General features: G+C 42.9%; 1 protein-coding gene across 5 annotated transcripts in view; it reads left to right on the plus strand.

Moving 5' to 3' along the window:
• Positions 1-20,089, plus strand: part of TRPC4AP (transient receptor potential cation channel subfamily C member 4 associated protein) — a 37,312-nt gene extending 17,223 nt beyond the window's left edge. For 2 of the 5 annotated variants that reach the window (XM_082491285.1, XM_082491289.1), the window contains 13 exons: positions 279-480; positions 2,515-2,703; positions 4,309-4,451; positions 8,723-8,854; positions 9,573-9,631; positions 12,033-12,134; positions 13,962-14,045; positions 14,385-14,475; positions 14,831-14,971; positions 16,557-16,665; positions 16,878-16,990; positions 17,223-17,429; positions 19,118-20,089. In XM_082491285.1, coding sequence (XP_082347411.1) covers positions 279-480; positions 2,515-2,703; positions 4,309-4,451; positions 8,723-8,854; positions 9,573-9,631; positions 12,033-12,134; positions 13,962-14,045; positions 14,385-14,475; positions 14,831-14,971; positions 16,557-16,665; positions 16,878-16,990; positions 17,223-17,429; positions 19,118-19,255 — 1,710 coding nt within the window. In that variant the 3' untranslated portion in view covers positions 19,256-20,089. The remainder of the gene's footprint in view (positions 1-278; positions 481-2,514; positions 2,704-4,308; positions 4,452-8,722; positions 8,855-9,572; positions 9,632-12,032; positions 12,135-13,961; positions 14,046-14,384; positions 14,476-14,830; positions 14,972-16,556; positions 16,666-16,877; positions 16,991-17,222; positions 17,430-19,117) is intronic. The other 3 variants (XM_082491286.1, XM_082491287.1, XM_082491288.1) reach the window with 3 other exon arrangements.
• The last annotated feature ends 846 nt before the right edge of the window (positions 20,090-20,935 follow it).

A 20,935-nucleotide genomic window follows, 5' to 3' on the forward strand; every position in this document is an offset into this window, starting at 1 on the left:
AAAAAAAAACAGCCCCCAAAATTTGACTTTAATACTTAGTCTTTAAAGGATGGCTGTCTATGCTTCTGGAGTTGATAAACATAAGTGACACCAGTTGTAAGTCACAGTTTTTCTCAGGCTCTTCACTTTTCGCTGCCTGTTTGCTTCCTTTTTTACTAACATTGAAATAACATACGGATCTCACCAGGGAAGAGCTGTAGCTGAAGCCTTCCAGCTATGTCTATGTTCCCTTATTGAATATCATATGCAATTTACTCAGTTGATGTTGCCTCCTTCAGGAAATGATACAACTGGATGATATTCCCAATCTTGCAAGCCTTGTGTCCAGTTTTGATCAACAGCAGCTTGCGAACTTCTGCAGGATCCTTGCTGTGACAATTTCTGAGCTTGACACGGGAAGCGATGACAAGCACACGCTTCTTGCCAAAAATGCCCAGCAGAAAAAAAACTTGGGTCCTTCTCGAGCAGAAATTAATCAAGGTAATTGTTACGATGTGAACAAACACAGAGGAATCTCAGCAGTGTAAAGTTTCCCTCTTCGCAGTGTCACATCTGTCGCATATGTTTCTAGAGGGTACTGTAAGCATTCTGTCTTTTATAAAGCATTTTTCTTCATTCACTTTCCTCAAGCAGTTTCCTGGAAACAATCTTTCCTGTTAATGAAACTTACTTTGTAGCTTTCAGTTTCATATGGTGTTGGTAATAGAGTGAGTTAATTTCTGTTGGTTCAGAGAGGGCTGAACCAAGTTGCTTAAAGTAATTCAGTTTGTTTTCTATCCGTCAGTCACTTCCACAGCCTTCCCTTTAGCAATTCCCAGTAATTCTGTGTCCTCATTAAAAATAAGAATTCCTGAACTAAAACTACATGCAGTGTGGTTTCTGTTGGAGCAGTTCCTTCTCTGATTTTGTCTGACATTGTCCTGAGCAGGATGTCTTTCTTTATCAACAAGGAAAGTGTGTTGAATATTAATCACATTGACCATCCTTACCACACCAGCCTTGGAAATCTGTGGGTCTGATCTCAACTTTAATGTAGGACACAGTGCAGATTTCCTTGTTTTGCTGAGTACTTCACAGATGCAGAAGTCTTGTCTAGAAGGATGAGTATGAATTTAACAGATTTAAATTCAAGTACTCTTAAATGTAGGATTTGCTGTTTTCAGCTCTTGCTATGCTGAGAAGCTTTTGGGCTTCTGAAGCAGATGTTTGCGTAGGCTCACGCCAAACAATTTTGGGAAGTGCAAAAAAGTGTTTTGGAGCTGGTTCTCCCGTCTTCTAACATTTTATGTTAGCCATGAACAGCAAAGCTTCATTTGTAACCACTGCCACCTCTACAACATCTAGGGAGAGATGGATAGCATAATACAGCAGGCAGAAGCTGAGAAACTTTAAAGGGGGGTGTATTGTCTTCTGCCCTGTGATCACACGAGCTTGCTTGTAAAGAGCAGTGAACAAGTATGCGTAGGTGTGGGTGCAAAGTTTAATTTAATTTAGTTGAACTGAATAAGCTTGGATCCCACAGAGCTGAACTTAGCCAAGCAAATGTTTAACTAATCATTTTTTGTTTGCACAATTAAAGACTATATGTAAGGCTGTAAAACATATTCCATTTTAAAAATGTTATCAGGGAGCTTATTTTTTCAGAGGTGGTACCAGAGGGCAGAATCTCACAACTCTTTCCTGTAGTATTCATGGCCAAATTCTTTCTCCTTTTCTACTTGCATCTGCAAGTGTGTAGTGAAGTGAAGACTTAGCCATGTATCTATAATAAACAGGTCCTGTAATGAAGTTATTCTGTGAAAACTTTAGTACAAAATGCCACTCCTAGCACCTCCGCAAGCCCCTCAAGCATTTTGCAAACCAGTGACTTCTGTCCTTGAACTGCTCTTTCAAAGGGATGCAGTTCCACAACAATTAAAACCTTTTAACTTGAGGCTGCTGTCATGTGTTCCCCATCTGTTTTGCTCTGTGATGAACTAATTCAGGTACTTAAAAAGCTAACAGCTTTCTTCCCAGCTACTGAAGTTAGCTAGTTCAATTTGCTATGAGACAAGCACCACAGGAGGTAAAATTAAGGAGGTGGCATCGCAGAGAGGAAGAAGGAGGTGGAGCTGCCCCTTGCAAGCTTTATTTCTGCCAGCTTAATTTTCAGCCAGATCGGTTCCTTGATATTGACTTGCTGTGGACTGGAAAACAGCTCTACCAGCAAAAGAGAATTGGCTGGAAACAAGCAGTTAGAGTAGGGTAGAACTAACTTTTTTCCAGTGTAAGTCCAACACAAACTGGTTTAACACCAACTGAATTATGCCTAGGGTATGTACACTCTTCCAGTCCTTAGTAAGAGAGCGCACTGACTTCTTCCATCTTTGGATCTTTTTAATGAGATGGAATTTGTTCCTGTGTACTCTTCTATATTATTAATGTAAATGTTTTAGTACCTTGTGGTATAGAGGATTTCATGACTGTTGTGTTGGTGACCTTAAATCATAATAAAATTATTTTTTTCTTTTTCAGCTACGCTTTTGAATATTCCAGGCTTCATTGAGCGATTGTGCAAACTGGCAACACGGAAAGTGTCTGAAACAACAGGTACTTCCAGCTTCCTCCAGGAGTTGGAAGAATGGTACACCTGGCTGGACAACGCTCTAGTACTCGATGCACTGATGCGAGTGGCAAATGAAGAGGCAGAGCAGAGCAGTACAGGTATCTGGCTTATGTTCCTCTAGCCACCATTAGCTGATGCGTATCTTAAACTTCTTCAGTGTTTGACATGTTTTGCTTTTCTTTTCAATCAGTATTGATTCCCCTTTTCTTGCGTGAAAGACGGATCTGTCAGCATTTAGGTCTGACTCCAGTTTTGTTCTCATGTAGCACTGATTTTTTTCGTGAACTAAAGTTAGCAAAAGGAAATGTCCTAAGGCAAACTGTGCCCTTTGCACACCTAGATAACACTGTAATGCTGTACGTCCTCAGAACTAATTTTCCCTGTGGTGACGAAAATACACGCATCTGAGGTAAGTGGCTTTACCAGCATTTTGCTTTAAAATTAGGCTGATGGCTTCAGGTGCAAATACTTCATGCCAAGCAAGCAGTCCCGTCTTTAAAAAGGAAAGGGAGTTCCATCAAAACTAAATAAGTTAATTAGAAAAAAGTAATTGTTCCAGGTGATTGCATGGAAGCGTTAATAAAACCATAGGAAGGTACCTTGCAGCAAACATCTGGTTTGTTTCTTCACCCTTCAGTATTACAAAAATGCAGTGTATGTCTTCTAACTCAAAACATTCAGTAGTGGAACGAGTACTATCCCAAAATATTGGTATCTAAATCTTTGCTTCTGTGCTTCTTGGGAAAACTTTCTTCCTTATCCAGCTTCATTAGTTTTGTAGCAATTAATTATTAAAACTTCTGAAAATACACAAAAAATGAAGTATGTGAGTGCTCCAACAGAATCTTACACATACCTTTATACACACCAAGTTGTTGGAAACTAGCCTTGACCCACAGCATCAGTTACCAAGCAAACCTAGATGTCCTTTCCCAGAATACTGCCTCAGTCTCCAGTGGCTTGTGGCTTAGGGACTTGTGAGTCAGAGGTGGTGTCTATGCTTTTTAGCCTTTGATGGTTTCCTTTCTTTGTATGTTTGCCTAGTTACTGTTTCTTCACGTGGGTTCAAAAAGCATTCACGCTATCCTGTGGCAGGGCAGTTCATCACTTAGCTCTTTATGCAATACAGCACTACTTTTTGAACTGCAACCTACAAGTTTCACAGTGTCCTTATTTACTTTCTCTGTGTCACTCATGATTTCTGTCATGTTTTCCACTTACAATCGTGGTGTGTTATATCCTGTTTCTGCCCTTAGTATAATTCTAGATAGGGCTCTGAAAACTATTTGACTGTGGCCTGAGTGTAGTGATACTGAGGCATGAAATTAAAGTAGAATAATAGTAAATGCTTCTGATAATCTCACCCCTACTTTTATTACCTTTTCTGCCTTGTCTTGGTGCAGTAGTCTATTAATTCATATAGGTGATCCTACTTACTTTAGGTAGATGATACCATTTAGCTTATTATAGAAAAATTATATCATTTTTAAAAAAATCTAATTTCATCTCCTCAAAAATTCCAGCTATATTTTTTCTTCTCTTCTGTAGCATTTCGTTCAAATTGGTTATTGTTGTATGTCAGTATTTTTAGTTGAGAAGAAGATTCAAGCAGACATGCTGGTCTTATGTGTAAAAGCAATAACTGTAGCAAATCCTTTCCCGTTGAAGCTGCCTCAGGCTCACATCTTTGCCATCTTGTTCAGAGTCTTCGGATGAAAGTGGATTGGCCAACACCTCAACACGAACACAGCTTCCACAGTCCATGAAGATCATGCACGAGATTATGTATAAACTGGAGGTGTTGTATGTTCTCTGCGTGCTGCTCATGGGGAGACAAAGGAATCAGGTGAGCACTTGTAAACGGTCACACATGCAGAAGTTGATGTCTCTTTAAACCGAAGTGCTCATTAATTAGGTCATGGACACAGAAACGTGAAGGACAAAGCTCAAGGCACAAAGCTGGGCAAATCCCATCATTGCAGCGATGCACAAACAAACAGGCAGTGTTTGGTTGCTGTGCACCGTATGCCATCGGGCAGGGCTTGTCACAAGCCATGGACCTGTGGGCGGGTGGTGGTGGTCAGTCTCTGCAGAGCTGCTGCTCTGATGCAAGATGGACTCAGGAGCATGACTCCTGGGTGAGGCAACCTGGCTCTGTGTGCGAGGAAGCATTTGGATGCACCTAGATGCTGCAGCCAGGCTTTTTTTCCCCTCCTGGTGCACTGGTTACCCACTTGGACTGAGCCCCTTCAAGCCTTCCCCCTCTTTGGCTGCTTTCACTTTTGGAGATCCTCTGGGGTGATTTGTGAATGGGGGATTTTTGCAGTAGGTTCCCACGTCTTGGCTGAGTGTGATGTTAAACTCTTGGCTGGGAGGATACACTTCAGTGCTGTCTGCATTAGGCACTGCCTAGAAATCCCACTCGTCTGTTCCTTTTGCGTTTCTTGCTTTCAAAATGAAAAATAATTTGTTCCCTGCCTCACATAGGCTTATGGAGAACCAATCGCTGCAGCTTGGCTGTAGTTTGATTTAAACAGGTCAAAAGCATATTGTGAAGGGAAAAGAAAAGCAATCCGTTGGTGCAGTTTTGACAGGTTTCCAACATTGGCAGTCTGCTCAGCTCAGCAGAGCAGCTTGGAATAGCAGGGGCATTTGGATGCCCTCGAGAGTGGGAGGATCAAATTGTTGAGAGTTGTTGGAAGGCTGTTGTATTAGGCAAGAGTAGCTGTGTTCGGGGGGGGGTGTTGCTTGAGCAAATTTATCTTGAGTATTTTGTTCTTTGCTAGTAACCTCCCACTATAGGAGTCACTTGCCACAGGCAGTCTCTTAAATGTCTTAATCTGAATTTAAAATAGAAGTGCAATTGTAGCACAGTCCTGAACATAACTAACCTGTTCACTCTGAACCTACAAATGGATGCTCGGCATTAAAAAGAAATAGATTCTGTACAGCTGTAACCAGAGGAAACTAGCAATTCTTGCAGAAACCACAGTCACTACCATAAGAAATTCATAATCCCGTTGTCATTCCTTTTAGAAGTACTGTTTCGATTGGGCATAAAATAAGTTTTTTAAAAAAAAAAGCCCAAGACATAACTGGAACTACCAGAACATGGATCTGTTAGGAGGATTTTTTTTGTTTCCATTGTATCAAGTCAGATAATTCATCCCTGCCTGATTCACCACAGGAATGCAGTTTTATAGATACTGCAGAAACTGCTTGAGGCTTGTGCTCATGCTGCTGCTGTCTGTTCAGGGAGCTGGAGCTGCTCGCTTCCTTACCTTCCTGGGTCACTTCCAGTGTGTTACTGTCAAATGCGACAAGGTGGAAAGTATGCTGCTGAAATGGCTGGCTTTGAAGCTGACTTTTTTTTTTTAATTTCCTGGAAAAACAAGTCTTTATTCTTCCTCTGCTACTCCTGCCCCCATGCAAACGGAGAAACTGTTTAAGGATAAAGCTGGCACGCAGTTCCTTTCTCTGGGGCTGGTTCAGGACTGGAATTGAATTCTTGAAAGATTGGAGTTACTTCATTCCCAAACACTTTTTTGTCCAGAGCCAGCTCTCTTTGTGAAATCCACTGCCTTTGAAGCACATGATAAATCCTTCATTCCTTAATCTGTGTAAAGTTTTCAAGGAGTCATATGGCAGACACGAATCCATTCCCCTTCCTGAGAGGTAGTCAGATTAAGAACTAGAGCTGGGCTGTTCTACATGGAAAGCTCCAATAAGCAGGGAATGGCAGTGTCTGCAGTAGCACTCTCGCTGACAAGCTTTTCACCCGTGTGATGGTTGTCTCTTTTTCTATGGGGGAGTAAAAGCACAGGATCTGTGATACCTGTCTTTCAGTCTGAGCAGCCAAAGGTCTTACTGGTTTTATATTGGAGTAATTCTGCATAGAATTTCTAAAGGGCATCACAAACCTGCTTCAGTCCACTATGATAATCAGCATAATGGTCTGGCGTTTGCTTGAAGCATGATGCAGCTTCCTAACAAACTCGACCTGTTGCTGAATGCTTACTCTAAATCCTTGGTTTAAACTTGACTGCTGGGTAACTTGCATAAACTGACAACTGTGCTAGCAGCGACTCGGCTCCTACCTGCTGCTGCATTGGGGATGATTGCACCCTTGGGGTTCAGTGGTGTTTCACTGCAGATCTGTGCCTTTGCTTCCTTCTCACTATGGTCACACCCTAAACTGCTCTCCTTGTGTATTTTTCTAGGCTGTCTTTCGTGTCTGTGTTGTGGTGAAAAGCAATCAGCTGATTTACTCGCTTCTGCTATAGGGAACCAAACTACACGCAGGAGAAGCTCCTAATAGTTTTAGTAGTGAGAAAGCAATAGAGCAATTCATGTGAAGCTGGGCAGCAACAGGAAAAAATGAAAGGCGTTTGAAGGGTGAATGTAGAGCAGGGATTGTCTTGGCCGCCCAGGCTGAGTAGTAGTAATGAGTTTGGGGTCTGGGAGAGAGCGTGATCCAAAGGCAGTGACTGTGACTCAGGAGCTTTGTCATGCAGCTTTCCATCAGGTGAGAACTTAGAGTTAAGCAAACTAAACACATTTGAAATTAGGGATGAGTCATTTGGAGTCAGCAGATGATGCTCTGTGTGGAAAGGAGCAGATTTACAGGTTAAAAGGATGAGCATAGAGAGGTCCTCATTTAGTGAGGCACCAAGGCTCTTGCAGGCAGCTCGCACGCTTGGTTTCATCCTGTTGTGCTTGTGCCATGCTGGCCACCAAGTGACAGGGGCACTACAGGGAGCGCTTTGTTCGCACGGATTCCTCAGAGCTGTTTTTGTTAGAGGCTTGTGACTAGATCAAAGTGTCCGAGAGTGTTGTAAAGTAAGGGAGCACCAAAGGACTGCCATCTGTCAGGGTGGTATGGGTGAGATGGGAAGGAGCTGCATGATTTCTCAGGTGTGATACTAGGAGATGGCCCAGCAGTGGGAATGTGATTTCCATATAGATGGGAAAGTTGGTGGCTGTAGCCAAAAGGAATGCAAAACGCCATCAGCTATGCTGCAAACAATAAGAATGAAAACCAGTAAAATAGTGTTGGTTTCAAATATTTTTGATTAATTTGGGTATTTGAGGAAATAGAACAAAATGGAGTGATCTGCATGAAATACTGCTAGTTGTAATTCTGCATCCCAGGGATGACCTGGGTTATTGTTTACGTGACTTGATTTTAAGGAATTTGTCCGTTATTGCTTTGGGCACTTAATTTTTACACCATGTTGGGCTTCCCAATCATGCATGGCTTTCATTTGCACTACATCTCAAAGGATGCTGCTTGTCATAAGCCTACAGCTGATGAGAGCTCGTCCCGCTTTGTACTTCTCCTATTCCTCAACTTCCAAATTGCTCACATCAGAAGTATTAAAACTTGGACTGAAGGTATTAACAGCTGTACACACCAAAATGATTAGCTTTTTTACATGAGTAACTCTATAGGCCATCTCATACTTCATGATGTACCACGTCCTAGCGTGGCAGGCAGACTGGTACATAAACCTGAGTAATTTGACATTTTCTTCTCTTCTGAGCATTCTCTAAGGAAGTTCAATTTCCTCTTAACCTGAAGGAGCATTGCTTGAACTGCAGTGTGGTTTTGTTACTGCTGGACTCTGCTTTGCTCAGAACTCCTTCACTTGAACAAAAGCGGTATCGATCGTTTGTTTGTCTTCAGAGGACTACCTCAGCTTCAGCTGTGTGAACCAGAAAGGCAAAGGACGCTCAGTGGACGACACCTGGCAGTGGAATATTCACAGCTTAGTTTTGTGATACATAGAAGTTAGGTATAGAAGTATTTTCAGTGTGCTCTAAGTGATCTCCAGATGTTCAAAGCTGCTTCCAGAGGCACAGTGGTTAGTTGAGGCACTGGCTTACAGCTTTCTCCCAAAATGTCAGTTTTCTATCCAGATCCACCAAATGGAAACTACTTTAATGATACACCATGGTTAGTGTGCATGTTAACACAAACACGTGCTGTCTGATAAAAGAATTCACTCTTTCTGTTGTCAGAGAATGACCTAATTTGTGCCCGTCTGTTTACCAGACTATGTTGTAGCCATATTTGAGGCTGCAGCAAATGAGTATGTACCTCTCTTTGTTTTCCAGGTTCATAAAATGATAGCAGAGTTCAAACTGATTCCTGGCCTCAATAACTTATTTGACAAACTGATCTGGAGAAAGCATTCGGCATCAGTCCTTGTTCTGCATGGACACAATCAAAATTGTGATTGTAGCCCAGTGAGTAACTTTCTAAATTCTGTATTGGATTTTTATCTTATCATATAATTCTGAGGAGTTGTATTGAGCAACTGGGTGCTTGTACAATAAATGAATTGAATTAATATGAATATTGAATGAATAAATGAATGGTAGCATTCAGGTTTTTGTGAATTATTATTTTCACTTAAGTCTTTGCCTCATGTGGGCAATTTAGCCTCTTCTCTGGGAACTGAGAAGGGAGTAAGTTCTGTGGTCCCTGGAGGCCAAAGGTAGAAGATGACCAAAACTTAAGGAAATGATAACTACTGGGTCTAGCAAGGACAGGCACAGAACAGAAAATGGATTGCTGTCAGATTGGGGGGGGCTTTTTATTGGTTTGTGTGTTTGTTGGGGGGTTTCTCATTTGTTTTTTTTGTTTGTTTGTTACATTTTGTTTTGTTTTTTCCAAACCTAGATATTCTAAATCAGTCAATACAGTGATGAGCTTTTTTGCCTTTGCACTGAGAAGAAAATATTAACCATTACACGCATAGGCTTGGAAGCAGTCTCCGGGTCTGTTCTATTTTGGGTAGCCTGCAAAGTGCAGCCTTCTCCATTTATGCAAGTCACTTGCTCTGCTGTCCAGATGGGTTGGATTTGGATAGGTTTTCAATTCAGCTGTTTCGTGTCAGCTTGGTAAATAATGATATCCAAGAATACTAAAGCAAATTTTCTGACCTTTCTTCTTTCTTTTTAGGACATTACTTTAAAGATACAGTTCTTGAGGCTTCTTCAGAGCTTTAGTGATCACCATGAGTGAGTATGAAAAGCTGTGGTGGATTGTGGCTCGGCGGCATTGTTTGCCTGGTTGCAGTTACAGCGGGTGTCCTAGGCACGGTGCAGGCTCCATGGGAATGGAACATTGTACTGTCCTTAAACTCAATTCAGATGTTCACGTGCCTTTCAGCTCCCACTATGAAAAGGCTACAGATATGCTCTCCAGTAGGCATGTCTTAGTATGTCTGTTGATGATTAAAAATGGACCGTTTTGCTTCATGTTAAAATGAACTGAAACATTTATGTGATGAGTCAACACTTTCTGGCTGAAGAAATAAGGAGGCAGCTTTCATGATGCTGTTTATCTGTCCTCTCCCTGAGAGTTGGTAGTGAGCCAGTGCGCTCGCAAGAGCACATCTACCCTGTGGGGACCTGTTCAGGTTTAATTCAGAGTGGAACAAGCATGAAACAAAGGCTGTTGGAAGATGAGGGTGGTGACAGCGTACCTCTAGAGAGGTTAATCGATACTCTTTTACCTTTGTAAAAAGGCTGGGAAGGTGTGAATGCTGTCTAAATGCCAGCAATGGAGAAGACCCGATTAAACTGGATGCGAAAATGTTAGGGGAACAATTATCTGTCAGCTAGCCATTGGGAACCTAGGTTGGAAATAGGAAGAAAGCTTCTGTTTGCCTTCAAAAGACGTACTTATGAAGCTTGAGTCAGCTGGGGTAGTTGAGGGGTGATGCAGATTTTTTATTTATTTTTATTTTTTAATGCTTTTACTGAAGAAGCACACCTCCTCTGCTGGAACAGAGCTACTCGTTGCTCTATTTTGACTTGCAGAATCATAGCTAGCATTCTATCGATGTCCTGTTGCTCTAATTCAGTTCTGCAAGACAGTTTCCTATTCTACAAACATCTGCATTTGTAGAGTATACTAAATATGTATATGCCTTGACTTCTTGCCTTGCTGGTCTTATCTACAGCCAGGGTGATATTTTTGTGTAGGTTTTATCTAGTATTGTTAGTCAGGCATATTGAACATATCAGCCTTTTTGATTGGGAAGTACTGTAAACATAAGGGAGAGGCTGACCTTCCATGCAAGACATTGTTTGCTCAGGAATCACTCCAGGTTTTCCAATAAAATCTCTTTAGATGATGTTCCTGCTTAAGTCATTACTGCAAAGATCTCGGGCTTCTTTAAACACAAAACAGCTTTCAGCTGTAGCATTTGTGCAAGTGGAATGTGTGGAATCTGGTTCGGGCTTTTAAACAAATAATTACGTGAACATTCTATGAAATCGCAGATAAGCTGAGTTAGCTGAGGACAGGATGAGAGCGAGTACTTATATACTAATATTAACTTCAGTAAAATTGTGCATAAACCAAACTTGCAGAACTGTTTATTGCATGGAGAGAGAGGCTGTATTTTCATTACAGAAACCTGTTGATCCAGATCAAAAGAAGCTTCACATGACAGCCTCAGTGGGCACTAATTGGGAAGATAATGTTTGACGCAAGACAGCATCCCCATCGCCTTTCTGGTCTAATAATTTATCCTGTGTGTAGTTGCTATGTTTTGATAAATAGTCTTTGCACACCCTCACCCTCACCACAGCATCCTATGCTCCCTTCGGTTTCCTGTAAATAAATCTTTGCTGTCTGATTCTGAGTGTTTGAAGTAGGAGGGCTCTGAGGCAGCACACTGACACTGGGCAGGGAGTCTGTCAAAGTGAGCCTCCGGACTACATTTCTATCTTATCAGACTTATTCTGCATTTAATTTATTTTATAGATAAATTTGGTTTCATTATGAAAAGTTCAGTATTTGAATAAAGCATTTAATGCAAATTTTCTGGTTTTATATCCATTCCTGTTTTAATTTTTGCATTTCGTGAAGTTTTTAAATATTTCCAGACTGAACAATTTGCTCAGAGTAATAAAATACCAGGATGATTGAGTACTTTTTGCAGTTTCTGCTTTTTAATTGAGGTTTATTACTGATAAGGAGCATAGTCATTATATAGCAGAGAAAGACTGTAGGAAGCTGTGAAAAAGTTTGCTGAATTTCAGCAGACTTTAAAGCAAAATGTTGCTGAGATTTTCAAAAACGAGTGCCATCTGGAAGTAAATATTCACAAAACAAACCATAAGATCCTGAACAGGTCAACAAAGAGCAAGTATCTCGAAGCTGGTCAGTGTTGAAACTTGGCGAATTTTGGAGGAGGCTTATAAAACAGCAGCTAGTTGGCCTAGCTTGGGAGTGTGCTGTGATGGAGAGGAGTGTGAATGGCTGTAAAGAACTGGAGAGGTGAAAGCCGATTGCCAAGTCCCGTAGCCCTTGTAGGCACATGGCTTTACTCTTCAGGAAACTGCATGTTTGCCTACCTCTTGAATTAATCATGTTTTTCTCCCCTACTCCCCAACTGTCTTGCTTTAGGAACAAGTATCTCCTTTTAAACAGCCAAGAACTTAATGAGCTGAGTGCAATCTCCCACAAAGCCAACATCCCTGAAGTTGATGCAGTTGTCAACACAGACAGGTGAGTAGGGATAGAGGGTTTAGGTCAGCAGCTTCTAGTGTTTTGCAAGCACTTACATCGGAGGTTTGATGTCACCTGTTTCATTGGAGGTCCTTCTGTCCACCTCACTTGCTTTAATTTCAGTGACATGTTTCAGCAGGAAGTGTCTAGGTTAGTATGATGTTTGTGGTCATTAGCAAATCTAAAGTGTGCTTCTGCTCGTAGTAAGGCACTCTAAAAACAAAAGTGACCTAAAATGGGGGGGTTGGGTTCATGGCCCAGACTTCATTATGATGTGCTAGGTCTGTTTGTCTGGCCTTTCTCACTGCAGGCATTGCAGACAGACCTGGAAAGTAAACTGGGATCCCTTTAACGCATGAATTTCTGCTACTAATAAATTTTAGTTTTGAGATTCGGGAGCAGTCTGTGCACACATAATGTCCATTTGCAGTCTGCATAAATAGATCTAAGTGTGTCTGCTCAGAGTCTTTATTTTAAGAGCAGCTAATAACTAGAATAAGCTAAATTAGATTAACATGGTAAACCACTTACAGAATCTCTAGAATTAAATGTGAGTATTTGTTAGATTGACTATTTTGATTTAATAAGCTCTTTAATACATGGTTTGGATGTACAGACCTCACAAGGTGAAATACTGTTTGCAGAATTTAGTTCTCGGGATGCTTCCAGAGCATCAGCAGGGACTTGGTTGGCGCAGAGGAGGTTTACCTCACTTCAAAAGGGAATTCTCTAAGAGGATTTCTACATTATAGTTATTATCATAATACTGTGCCTAACTGGGAAGAAATTGTGTCTGTATTACTCAGATCTTTTCCTTCTAAGCACAGGCACCTTTCTCGCTTTGTTCAAAAAAAAGTGTAAGTATTTAGAGGGAAAAAATTCCCCCTTTGGGAGCACACTGAAAGGAAGTGGATCAAGGGTGTACACAGCTTTTTCCAACCTGCAAAGTTTCTCATCCCTCTCGAGTGTTAGAACAGACTATTACGCTGTAAGAAAACCGCTTCCTACAAGGGCTCTGTCAACCGGCTACTGTAGGCCCAGCAAAGGTGCTGGTACAGCACGTAGCCATTAATCTGGGACCATCTGCTGAACGTGCCTGCTGGGGTGTGTTTTGAGTAGAAGAGTGCCACTTGGAGCATCCTATCCTACCTGTGCAGGATGGTCTGTATAGCCAGACAGGCAGCATTGCTCAGTTTCTGGCCGAAAATTGGTTTCTTTTCCACCCTTAGCATTTCGTTTCCATGTTGCTTTTCCTGATGCCTGAGGAGATCAAGGCATTGCTTCTGCACAAATTTACTGTAGGTAGATAGTCCACTGAAGATGCTATTTAATACAAGTAGTATTGCAGTTCTACAGCCTCTATACTTCTACTAGTTTGTGCAGAAGGCAGCTACCTCGTGTAGCATCTAGGTTTCCATACTGCTCTGCCTCCTAAATGGAACTTAGAGCTTCCGTTGTTGAGGAAAAAGGCGTGTTTTTCTTTCATGCCTAAGCTCAAATGTGGTATATGTTGGGTTTTTTTTCTAATCTCTTAATTCCTACAAGCTCTGAATTGGTATTTCTGAAATCATTAAAATTGAGAGGAAATGAATAATTTTTCTTTAGGATTTATGTGGAAGTCACGTTGCAGGTGTTTACCAAAGGCAGTGAGGAGAACTCTTCCACTGGCAGAACTAGCAATGAAAGTTAAATAATATTTGTACTGTATATTTAACACTGTGATTTTGATCATTGAAAGCTCTAGAGAAGAGACTGGATTCAGTGTTCTACACAGTACAGTGCTTGCCAGCCCTTCCACTCATGCTGTAATTTCTTCACGTGCTCTAGGAGTCTTGTCTGTGATGGGAAAAGAGGCTTGTTGACAAGACTGCTTCAGGTCATGAAGAAGGAACCAGCTGAATCCTCCTTCAGGTGGGTTCACTTTGCACTGCAACATGCTGTTCTGAGTTGACTGAGAAGTCAGTTTGTTTTCGTACAGTTTACAGCGGTTGAAAATGCTTCAAAATCATAAGCTGTGAAAAGATCTGGCTTCATTGCACTTGGCTATAATGACAGTGCCGGTGCAGGAGAATGCCAAAGCTTTTAGTGAACCTCGTACCCAGTAAAAGCAGTGATTTTCCGCAGGATCAACGGGTCTGAATCCAGCTTCAGACTGGAATGAAACTGATCAGGAAATTTTATTTAAATCATAGTTGTGATAAAATACTCCCCTTGCTCCAAAATTAAAACCTCATTTCTTCTATTTCTTAGGTTTTGGCAAGCAAGGGCAGTTGAAAGTTTTCTGCGAGGCACCACCTCCTATGCAGACCAGATGTTCCTGCTGAAGAGAGGACTCCTGGAGGTAATGTCAAGCTTCCTTTGTAACTTATCTCTGTAGCAACCAAGAAGGATTAATCTGTAGTGAATTCAAAAGGGGGTAAAAATGTAGTGTTAAATATTCACTGGGAATAGGGCAATCTTTGAGAAACATTTCTGAATTCTGCTCGTGGCAACCAGATGTGGGGTGGCCATTTCTATAGCCTGCATCACTGGGAAGCTAATTTAACAGAAGGCTCATCTGAATTGTTATCTTCAGTTCTGCCATCTAAGAACTAAACCTGCAGATAAATGTTTTAAATAGTGATTAAATCAAAGTCTGTGCTGTACTGCTAGCTTGGGCTAACCTGTGGCAATAACATGTTTTCCTCCCATGCCAGCATATTCTCTACTGCATTGTTGATAGTGAGTGCAAATCACGAGATGTGCTTCAGAGTTACTTTGACCTTCTGGGAGAACTGATGAAATTCAATATTGATGCATTCAAGAGGTTCAACAAGTACATCAACACAGATGAGAAGGTAAATATTTGTAAAAGCTGTCCCCAATGGGTCAAATGACGTGCTCTTCTAACCAAACGTAGCACTAAAACTCAGGTTCATTTGCTGATTTTTGGTGTGATCGTTGAGCTCGGTGTGCTGTAAACACTATGGAGTGAGCTGCCAAAGTCTCTTCACAAGCCTGTGTGTTGCTGCATACACTCGTGTTTTCAGAAGTGCTCCCAGCTGTTCCGAGTTGGCAAGCGCTGAGCTGTTCAGAAGACATTGTCCTGTTACATGATCAGGTCTAAGGTCAGGGATCAAAGATGGTAGAACATTTCCTGTGAAGTCACTGGGGTTTGCGTTAAGCTGATAGTTGTGGACATTGAGACAGGCTCCAAAAAATCTTTTACTGGAGCTTGGTGGGGGTAGTGTTCTTCATGGAAATGACTTAAAATATTCATTAATATTCGATACTGCAAAAAGACATATCTTATGTTTGATCTTATTTAAGCTTACAGACATTTTAAGAAGTCATGGCTGATGTAATTACCTATAAAACATAGTTGCATATGTAGTTCAAGAATGGGCTGTTCTTTATGCAAAGTGTTTTCATGCTCTTGTGCACTTTGTGTATGTAACGTCAGCTGTTGGGCAGGTTTTGAATGACCTCATACTCCTGCTTATGTTACTGTAATTTTTCTCTGGTTGCTGTTCAGTCTGGCAGACCTTGGAGAACAGAAGCAGAGGTGTATTAAAAGAAAGATGTGTTTAATTTCAGGTTGTTTTCTGGTAAATGAGCTCACCCATTCTGGAGTATCTGTCTTTATACTTTGTGTGTGCTTCCTATTTATTGATCTATAACTTTTAAAATTCTCTTTCTGTATGAATCCCTCATTGTCTGCTGTACAAAGTAAGTGTAGGAAAACACGGAGCTGGAGGAACTAGAAGAGGCCAGCAGCCATGCTGTCTCACCTCCCTCTTTCAAAACAAAATGTATGAAATCTTGGTCTCGTTGAAGTGACACAGCTTTTCAAAAGAGATTTTAGTGGTGCCAGGACTTTGGCATTTCTCTGTTCCATAGTGGTTTTAAGGTACTTGCTATAGGGTTGCTTTGGTCAGCCCTCAGTGTCAGTATTGGCTTGGACTGGGTGAGGCAGACCCGAGAGTGTATATCTCCTTTTATTCTTGTTAGAGATTACAAAAAGGGAATGACCCTGAGTATTTTGGCATTCAGAACCTAACTCTTCTTTCTGAAGGGAAGGGGAAATTGTCCATGCCTTTGAAGCCTTATGTTGCTGAAGTGTATGATTTAGGTGCGTGTGCTCAGAACTCAAGGCGGTTTCTCCAGTAACCTTCAAGAACTGTACCGTTTCAGTGTTGAAAATCTGAAGAACACTTACTGTTGCCCTACTCGCCAAACCCTGTTTGTAGTAATTCCTACTTGGGTTCCCTGACCTGTTCCCCTAGTGGCAGCAGAGTAATAGGCTCAGTTTACCTCTTGGCTACGAGCTTTCTGAAGGGGGTATGAAATGCTGTTCTGTGAGACCTCATCCATGAGTGTTCATGTAGGATGAATTTTCTTGTTTGTTCTTCTAATGCAACACTAAAAAGTTTTTCTCTTTAGTTCCAGATATTTTTAAATCAGATTAACAGTTCATTGGTTGACTCAAACATGCTTGTACGCTGCATTACGCTGTCCCTGGACCGATTTGAGAATCAGTCTGATGCTAAAGGTAAAGAATGAGAAATGAGGGGGCGGGGGTGGGGGTGTTTGGTAGTGATAATGGTTGTTTTATGTCTAGGCTTTGAAAATTCTGGTTTTAGACAGAAAAATGCCACCTTGAAGGTTTATTGCTACAGCCTGAGCACCAGTTCTTACTGGCGTATTGCTTGGACCAATGTGAACTTTAGGCACCTGATGATTGTCTTTTTTCTCTTGCTGCAGTTGCAGAAGTCCTGTCAGAGTGCCGCCTGTTATCATATATGTCCCAGATGTCCATGAGAATGTCCTTTCTTTTCCGTCTCATTAATATTATTCATGTACAGACACTTACACAGGTAAAGAGCTGACAGTAACTTTGCCGATATCTTGCTGATACTGTGTAGTGATGAAGTGGGCTGGGAGCCAGGAGGAACCCAGTTTCTCTTGAGGAAACCCTTGTCCCTTCTTGATACATGTGGGAGCACCTCCTCTGCGTGCTTCCCATGAGCACGTTGTGTAAGGGCGTGTGTACCACCGATGTCTCTGTGGGTTTTTTTGTTTGACCTACTGTGTCATTTTTAATTTTAGGAAAATGTCAGTTGTTTGAACACAAGTTTAGTTATCCTAATGCTGGCTCGAAGGAAAGAAAAGCTACCTTTTTATCTGCGCACTTTGCAACAGATGGAATATACAGAAAAATACCCAGGCTTCATCCTGAACAACTTCCACAGTCTCCTGCGATTCTGGCAACAGCATTACCTCAACAAGGATAAAGACAGCACCTGCTTAGAAAATGTATGTGAACCTCTTATCATAGCAAGAATCAATCATGGCAATATCTGTCTACTAGTCACCTAGCAAAAATGGGAAGTGAGAGGTTGTGAAGGGAAAGAAGGGAACGCGTTCTGCCCCCCAGTGTAACTTTCTGCAGTGCTTTTCACACCCCCTTACCCAGCCAGGTCCTTTCTGTGAGCGATCAGACTACAGCAAGGCAGGTGCTGAGTTTCCCTGCAAACAAGACCTCAGGTCTTAGCTCTGGCACACAGAGGTGACACTTGCCAATGCTGAGTGGGTTTGAGAGGCAGCAATGTGAAGGCAGGACAGAATCCAACTCCCAGACTAGTTAGCACCTTAACCAGGCTGTCCCCTCTCTTCCTGGTGTGGCAAATGGTGCAGGAGAAGTATCTGGTGTAGCTGCTAGAAGACAAGGCAGCTGCCCTGTGGTAAGCAGCCTGCAACTTTCCACTCCAGAGCACTTGGGCACTGAGAAGAGGAAGAATTGACCCGTGATGAGAAGGTGACTCTTTGTATATGCACTAGAAGGCTAAAGTGAGGTTGCACAGGTTTCTTCCTTGACTTCTCAGTGCTTTGGGTTGCAGCTTTAACAGATTTTTAATGTGTTCATGGAAAAGCCCTTCTTTGGTGTGCATGTACTCTGCAGCACACAGCCGCCCACGGCCGTGATGAGTGCAGTGCAGGTGGTCTTCTGCAGACGAGGTACCTGAAGAGGGGTGGTGGCTTGGAAGTAGTTAAAATAAGGAGCTTCAGTTCCCCGGAAAGGAGAAGTGCAATGGAGGGACTCTGCGTGGGAAGAAGCTGCAGTGAATGGTGCAGACTTGCAACACCTTTCTCTCAGCCTTATTTGATGCAGTACGCTTGGGTCAGTGCTGGGCTGAGCCAGTCGGACCTGGGGAGTGGCAGGGTGGGTTGGGGCCTGTGACACCCGGGCACTGTGTCTCAGCGTTCATGCCATGGTTTGACACATCCACGTATCCATGGACACACTGCTGAGACCAAAGCGACACACTGCTGAGACCAAAGCGCTCTGCTGTTGCTGCATTTCAGGGTCGCATTGTGCTGTGCATGCATGCTGCAGTACTTGTTGTGTCTTGGGCCACTGGTGGGGTGAAAATAGTTGTCCAGTGTGTAAAGGCTTTGGGTAATAGATGATGTAGTGTAGGGCTGTCAGAGAGGTCTTTTGGCCCTAAGAGAATGATGCAGGAGGCATGCGAGCAGGGAGGGTGCATTGTCCTTGTGTCTTCCCTAGGAGTGGGAGGTACAGCCAGCATTGGCTTGATCTGTAGCACCGTGATGTCCCAGTTTGTGTTTGAACTGGAGGGCAAAGGAGAAGTTTGGGCGTGTGTGTGTGTGTGTGTACTGCTGATAGGCAGCCCTGCCTGCTGGCCCACACAGGCTTGCTGGGGTGGTGGTCATCCTGTGCTGCTCGTAGCCGGGCTATAGTTGCCACAGGGTGCTGGTAGCCCCTGCCTACAGCTGCGCAGCGGGAGGCTGCTCGTAGAAGGGGTGGTTGGTGCATCATCCACCCCTCCTGCTCCATGCCCCAGGGAGGGTGGGCTGGATGGTGAATCAGAGGTGTGAAAGCGGCTTTCAGTTCTCCCTGCTGAATGCCTTTAGGATGTGTCTTCTGCTGCATGTCAGTGCCTGTGGACCACACTAACCAGCCTCTTCGTCTCTTCCCGCAGAGCTCATGTATTAGTTTTACCTACTGGAAAGAGACTGTATCTATACTGCTCAGTCCAGACCGGACATCCCCCTGTGCCATAGTTAGCTACATCGACGAGGCGTATATGGACATTGACAGAGACTTTTCTGAGGAGTAATTCTTCACTCTGGCTTCTGATGGACAGCGCTTGGAGGGTACCTCACAGCCCGTGGATTTTCAGGGATACGCTGTGTAGTGTGTGTGTGCGTGTGCGGCTTGGAACCGTGGAGCGTTACTGCATTGTCAAAACCCCCACCCCTTCCCGGTCCCCATCTCTGATCTCTAATGGATGAGACTTTGAAAGCTCTCTGGGCAACACATTCAGGGATGTATCTTCCAGTTGTTCTGGGATAAAAATATTCACCTGTAAAAACCAGCCTCTTTATTTTTATTTTTTTCCCCTCTCCCATTCCAACGCGGCTGGTCAGAGATTATTTTTTTTTTGCTGACAGATGAGGATATTCTGTGTGTGCCAGTTTAATTGTGGCTGTCTTTCATGGCTACCAGAATTAGCGAGTCAAAAAGCACAGAAATTGCCCTCCAAATGTGAGGTCCAAGGAGCCCGTCTGACTGGGACCCCGGCACACCAGCCACGTGCAGAGCCATCACAAGGACTCCCTGCAGGTGTAACTCTTCTGTTGGGGTTTGGAATCAGGGGTTTAGGGTTGGTTAGAGTGTGAGCGTGCGTGTGCGTGTGTGTGCTTTCAATTCCTGAGCGCCCTAGCTCCAGTCACCTCTTTACCATCTACTTTTGGATCATTTGGTACTAAATCTGTCTGTTTGTGCGCTAGGAGAGAACCTCTGCTCCTGCTGTCTTTCCTGCAGATCCTTCCCACCTGAAGGCGTTTTACGGTGCTGCGGAGAACAGAGACATTTCAGCAGTGGTGGAATTGCAACAGGGGTTGACTTTTTCACGGAGCACTAGCATTAAAATGTACTAGTTTTTTTTAAACTTGCGGCTTGTCCCTTCTTGGGTAACTAATCTGGTTTTAAAATCCTTTTCAGGACCATTGCCCTTGATGCTAACCTCCTATGCCTGGAAGTCTTATGTCAGTCTCTGCTTTCAGTCTTTAATATCAACACACACATTAATCTTGAAGTGCAATATTTACTGGAGGTGTCAAGTTTTTCCTGGATCTATTTTAATCAGAATGTGTTAAATGCTAGGAATAAACACTCCTGGTTGAAAGTAACTTTGTAGGATATGTTGGGAAAGGGGGAATGGGGTTTCGGCAGTCCTGATTGCCAAACCAGCATGTGCCCTGCCTGCTCACCAACATTAGTTGTGTTGCTCCAAGACAGTCAGATTCCCAGGAATGAAATACAGTCTGAAATCCTGAGCCACTGCATTTAAGTCAAAAAATAGGTGTCTTGCAGCTCCAGCTAAAAGAAACCAGTTTTCTTTGAAACACGTATCTGATTTTTTTTTTTTTACATTTTCTTAACTTATTTGATGAGACGACTTGATTTCAGCTCTGTCCAGCCTCTGGAGAGGGTCTGGGGGTGAGGATGTCCCAGAGCTGTAGCATTTTGTCTCTAATCTTTGCCAGCAGAATGAAACCCACTCTGAGGATCCCTGTGCTGAGGTCTGGATGAGTGGATGAGGCTTCCAGCCCTGGGTGCAGGGCTTGCTCTATAAAAGTCACCCTTCTCCTCTCGCTTATCTCACACTTCGGTGTCCTGCTGTGGACTTGCAGTCAGTATTTTGCTTGCAGGGTGGTCAGACCTGTGAGGTGATGAGCTTGTGCATAGACCTGGAGCTCCTGGGGATCCTTGCGTCCCTCCCCGGGGGGGCTGA

This window comes from Vanellus vanellus (assembly GCF_965231255.1).
Source record: "Vanellus vanellus genome assembly, chromosome: 15".
In the NCBI taxonomy this organism is placed as follows: domain Eukaryota; kingdom Metazoa; phylum Chordata; class Aves; order Charadriiformes; family Charadriidae; genus Vanellus; species Vanellus vanellus.